Source organism: Pristiophorus japonicus, chromosome 21 (assembly GCF_044704955.1).
Source record: "Pristiophorus japonicus isolate sPriJap1 chromosome 21, sPriJap1.hap1, whole genome shotgun sequence".
Taxonomy (NCBI): domain Eukaryota; kingdom Metazoa; phylum Chordata; class Chondrichthyes; family Pristiophoridae; genus Pristiophorus; species Pristiophorus japonicus.
Genome location: NC_091997.1, coordinates 83,852,676 through 83,858,713, shown reverse-complemented (window position 1 = coordinate 83,858,713; position 6,038 = coordinate 83,852,676). Strand labels below are relative to the sequence as shown.

Here is a 6,038-nt window from a genome sequence, read left to right as displayed (position 1 = left end):
GTGAATTGACTGAGGGTGAATTGACCGAGAGTGAATTGACTGAGCGTGAATTGACTGAGGGTGAATTGACTGAGAGTTAATTGACTGAGAGTGAATTGACTGAGGGTGAATTGACCGAGAGTGAATTGACTGAGAGTGAATTGACCGAGAGTGAATTGACTGAGAGTGAATTGACTGAGGGTGAATTGACTGAGAGTTAATTGACTGAGGGTGCATTGACTGAGAATTAAATTACTGAGTGTGAATTATCTCAGGGTGAATTGACTAAGAGTGAATTGACTGAGGGTGAATTGACTGAGGGTGAATTGACTCAGGGTGAATTGAATGAGAGTCAATTGTCTGAGGGTGAATTGACTGAGGATGAATTGACTCAGGGTGAATTGACTGAGAGTGAATTGACTGAGGGTAAATTTACTGAGAGTGAATTGACTGATGATGAATTGACTCAGGGGAATTGACTGAGGGTGAATTAACTGGGAGTGAATTGACTAGGGTAAATTTACTGAGAGTGAATTGACTGATGGTGAATTGACTGAGGCTGAATTGACTGAGGGTGAATTGACTGAGGGTGAATTGACTGAGGATGAATTGAATGAGAGTGAATTGACTGAGGGTGAATTGACTGAGGGTGAATTGACTGAGGGTGAATTGAATGAGAGTGAATTGACTGAGGGTGGAATGACTGAGGGTGAATTAACTGAGGGCGAATTGACTGAGAGTGAATTGTCTAAGAGTGAATTGATTGAGGCTGAATTGACTGAGGGTGAATTGACTGAAAGTAATTGACTGAGAGTTTCTTGTTTGAGGGTGAATTGACTGACGGTGAATTGACTGAGGGTGAATTGACTGAGGATCAATTTTCTGAGAGTGAATTGACTGAGGGTGAATTGACTGAGAGTGAATTGACTGAGGGTGAATTGACTGAGGGTGAATTGACTGAGAGTGAATTGACTGAGGGTGAATTGACTGAGTGTGAATTGACTGCGAGTGATTTGACTGAGGGTGAATTGACTGAGATTGAATTGACTGTGGGAGAATTGACTGAGGGAGAATTGACTGCGAGTGATTTGACTGAGGGTGAATTGACTGAGGGTGAATTGACTGAGTTTGAATTGACTTTGGGAGAATTGATGAGTGTCAATTGTCTGTTGGTGAATTGACTGAGAGTGAATTGACTGAGAGAGAATTGACTGAGATTGAATTGACTGAGGGTGAATTGACTGAGGGTCAATTGTCTGAGCGTGAATTGACTGAGATTGAATTGACTGAGGGTGAATTGGCTGAGATAGAATTGACTGAGGATGAATTGACTGAGATTGAATTGACTGAGGGTGAATTGGCTGAGATTGAATTGACTGAGGGTGAATTGACTGAGAGTGAATTGGCTGTGAGTGAATTGACTGAGGGTGAATTGGCTGAGATTGAAATGGCTGAGATTGAATTTACTGATGGTGAATTAACTGACGGTGAATTGACTGACAGTGAATTGACCGAGAGTGAATTGTCAGACAGTGAATTGTCAGAGAGTGAATTGAATGGGGGTGAATTGACTGAGGGTGAATTGACTGCGAGTGAATTGACTGAGGGTGAATTGACTGAAGGTGAATTGACTGAGGATCAATTTTCTGAGAGTGAATTGACTGAGGGTGAATTGACTGAGAGTGAATTGTCTGAGGGTGAATTGACTGAGGGTGAATTGACGGAGAGTGAATTGACTGCGGTTGAATTGACGAAGGATCAATTGTCTGAGGGTGAATTGACTGAGGGTGAATTGACTGAGGGTGAATTGACTTCGTGTGAATTGACTGAGAGTGAATTGACTGAGGGTGAATTGACGGAGAGTGAATTGAATGAGGGTGAATTGACTGAGGCTGAATTGACTGAGGGTGAATTGACTGAGGGTGAATTGACTGATGGTGATTTGACTGAGGGTGGATTGACTAAGGGTGAATTGACTTAGGGTGAATTGACTGAGGCTGAGTTAGTGAGTGAGACTTGTCTGAGGGTGAATTGACTGAGGGTGAATTGACTGAGGGTGAATTGACTGAGGGTGAATTGACTGAGGCTGAATTGATTGAGGCTGAGTTAGTGAGTGAGACTTGTCTGAGGGTGAATTGACTGAGGCTGAATTGACTGAGGGTGAATTGACTTAGGCTGAATTGACTGAGGCTGAGTTAGTGAGTGAGAATTGTCTGAGGGTGAATTGACTGAGGGTGAATTGACTGAGAGTGAATTGACTGAGAGTGAATTGACTGAGAGTGAATTGACTGAGGGTGAATTGATTGAGGGTGAATTGACTGAGGGTGAATTGACCGAGAGTGAATTGACTGAGGGTGAATTGACTGAGGGTGAATTGACTGAGAGTTAATTGACTGAGAGTGAATTGACTGAGGGTGAATTGACCGAGAGTGAATTGACTGAGAGTGAATTGACCGAGAGTGAATTGACCGAGAGTGAATTGACTGAGGGTGAATTGACTGAGAGTGAATTGACTGAGAGTGAATTGACTGAGGGTGAATTGACTGAGAGTTAATTGACTGAGGGTGCATTGACTGAGAATTAAATTACTGAGTGTGAATTATCTCAGGGTGAATTGACTAAGAGTGAATTGACTGAGGGTGAATTGGCTGAGGGTGAATTGACTGAGGGTGAATTGACTGAGGGTGAATTGACTGAGAGTGAATTGACTCAGGGTGAATTGAATGAGAGTCAATTGTCTGAGGGTGAATTGACTGAGGATGAATTGACTCAGGGTGAATTGACTGAGAGTGAATTGACTGAGGGTAAATTTACTGAGAGTGAATTGACTGATGATGAATTGACTCAGGTGAATTGACTGAGGGTGAATTGACTGGGAGTGAATTGACTTATGGTGAATTGACTGAGGCTGAATTGACTGAGGGTGAATTGACTGAGGGTGAATTGACTGAGGATGAATTGAATGAGAGTGAATTGACTGAGGGTGAATTGACTGAAGGTGAATTGACTGAGGCTGAATTGAATGAGAGTGAATTGATTGAGGGTGGAATGACTGAGGGTGAATTAACTGAGGGCGAATTGACTGAGAGTGAATTGACTGAGAGTGAATTGACTGAGAGTGAATTGACTGAGGATGAATTGACTGAGATTGAATTGACTGAGAGTGAATTGACTGAGAGTGAATTGACTGAGGATGAATTGACTGAGATTGAATTGACTGAGGGTGAATTGACTGAGAGTGAATTGGCTGAGAGTGAATTGACTGAGGATGAATTGACTGAGATTGAATTGACGGAGAGTGAATTGGCTGAGAGTGAATTGGCTGAGAGTGAGTTGACTGAGATTGAATTGACTGAGAGTGAATTGACTGAGAGTGAATTGACTGAGGGTGCATTGACTGAGAATTAAATTACTGAGTGTGAATTATCTCAGGGTGAATTGACTAAGAGTGAATTGACTGAGAGTGAATTGACTGAGGGTGAATTGACTCAGGGTGAATTGAATGAGAGTCAATTGTCTGAGAGTGAATTGACTGAGGATGAATTGACTCAGGGTGAATTGACTGGGAGTGAATTGACTAGGGTAAATTTACTGAGAGTGAATTGACTGATGGTGAATTGACTGAGGCTGAATTGACTGAGGGTGAATTGACTGAGGGTGAATTGACTGAGGATGAATTGAATGAGAGTGAATTGACTGAGGGTGAATTGACTGAGGGTGAATTGAATGAGAGTGAATTGACTGAGGGTGGAATGACTGAGGGTGAATTAACTGAGGGCGAATTGACTGAGAGTGAATTGTCTAAGAGTGAATTGATTGAGGCTGAATTGACTGAGGGTGAATTGACTGATAGTAATTGACTGAGAGTGTCTTGTTTGAGGGTGAATTGACTGACGGTGAATTGACTGAGGGTGAATTGACTGAGGATCAATTTTCTGAGAGTGAATTGACTGAGGGTGAATTGACTGAGAGTGAATTGACTGAGGGTGAATTGACTGAGGGTGAATTGACTGAGAGTGAATTGACTGAGGGTGAATTGACTGAGTGTGAATTGACTGCGAGTGATTTGACTGAGGGTGAATTGACTGAGATTGAATTGTTGTGGGAGAATTGACTGAGAGAGAATTGACTGAGATTGAATTGACTGAGGGTGAATTGACTGAGGGTCAATTTTCTGAGGGTGAATTGACTGAGATTGAATTGGCTGAGATTGAATTGACTGAGAGAGAATTGACGGAGATTGAATTGACTGAGGGTGAATTGACTGAGAGTGAATTGGCTGAGAGTGAATTGGCTGAGAGTGAATTAACTGAGATTGAATTGTCTCAGAGTGAATTGATTGAGGCTGAATTGACAGAGTGTGAATTGACTGAGAGTGAGTTGTCTGAGAATGAATTGACTGAGGGTGAATTGACTGAGGTTGAATTGACTGATAGTGAATTGACTGAGAGTGTCTTGTTTGAGAGTGAATTGACTGACGGTGAATTGACTGAGGGTGAATTGACTGAGGATCAATTGTCTGCGAGTGAATTGACTGAGGGTGAATTGACTGAGAGTGAATTGACTGAGGGTGAATTGACTGAGATTGAATTGACTGAGGGTGAATTGACTGAGGGTGAATTGACTGAGAGTGAATTGGCTGAGAGTGAATTAACTGAGATTGAATTGTCTCAGAGTGAATTGATTGAGGCTGAATTGACAGAGTGTGAATTGACTGAGAGTGAGTTGTCTGAGAATGAATTGACTGAGGGTGAATTGACTGAGGTTGAATTGACTGATAGTGAATTGACTGAGAGTGTCTTGTTTGAGAGTGAATTGACTGACGGTGAATTGACTGAGGGTGAATTGACTGAGGATCAATTGTCTGCGAGTGAATTGACTGAGGGTGAATTGACTGAGAGTGAATTGACTGAGGGTGAATTGACTGCGAGTGATTTGACTGAGGGTGAATTGACTGAGGGTGAATTGACTGAGTTTGAATTGACTTTGGGAGAATTGATGAGTGTCAATTGTCTGTTGGTGAATTGACTGAGAGTGAATTGACTGAGAGAGAATTGACTGAGATTGAATTGACTGAGGGTGAATTGACTGAGGATCAATTGTCTGAGCGTGAATTGACTGAGATTGAATTGACTGAGGGTGAATTGGCTGAGATAGAATTGACTGAGGATGAATTGACTGAGATTGAATTGACTGAGGGTGAATTGGCTGAGATTGAATTGACTGAGGGTGAATTGACTGAGAGTGAATTGGCTGAGAGTGAATTGACTGAGGGTGAATTGGCTGAGATTGAAATGGCTGAGATTGAATTTACTGATGGTGAATTAACTGACGGTGAATTGACTGACAGTGAATTGACCGAGAGTGAATTGTCAGACAGTGAATTGTCAGAGAGTGAATTGAATGGGGGTGAATTGACTGAGGGTGAATTGACTGCGAGTGAATTGACTGAGGGTGAATTGACTGAGAGTGAATTGGCTGAGAGTGAATTAACTGAGATTGAATTGACTGAGGGTGAATTGACTGAGGGTGAATTGACTGACAGTGAATTGACTGAGGGTGATTTCACTGAGGGTGAATTGACTGAGTGTCAATTGAATGGTGCTGAATTGACTGAGGGTGAATTGGCACAATCTGAATTGTCTGTGGGTGAATTTACTGAGAGTGAATTAACTGAGGGTGAATTTACTGAAGTGGGAATTGACTGAGGGTGAATTGACCGAGAGTGAATTAACCGAGAGTGAATTGACTGAGGGTGAATTGAGTGAGAGTGAATTGTCTGAGGATGAATTGATTGAGGGTGAATTACCTGAGCGTGAATTTACTGAAGTGGGAATTGACTGAGGGTGAATTGACCGAGAGTGAATTGACTGAGAGTGAATTGACTGAGGGTGAATTGATTGAGGGTGAATTGACTGAGGGTGAATTGACCGAGAGTGAATTGACTGAGCGTGAATTGACTGAGGGTGAATTGACTGAGAGTTAATTGACTGAGAGTGAATTGACTGAGGGTGAATTGACCGAGAGTGAATTGACTGAGAGTGAATTGACCGAGAGTG

At 42.2% G+C, this 6,038-nt stretch overlaps 1 protein-coding gene across 1 annotated transcript in view; it reads left to right on the top strand.

The window, feature by feature from the left end:
- The first annotated feature begins 1,426 nt into the window (after positions 1–1,426).
- Positions 1,427–6,038, top strand: part of LOC139233562 (uncharacterized protein in mobD 3'region-like) — a 37,564-nt gene continuing 32,952 nt past the window's right edge. The window contains exon 1 of the mRNA XM_070863964.1: positions 1,427–1,601. Coding sequence (XP_070720065.1) covers positions 1,427–1,601 — 175 coding nt within the window. The remainder of the gene's footprint in view (positions 1,602–6,038) is intronic.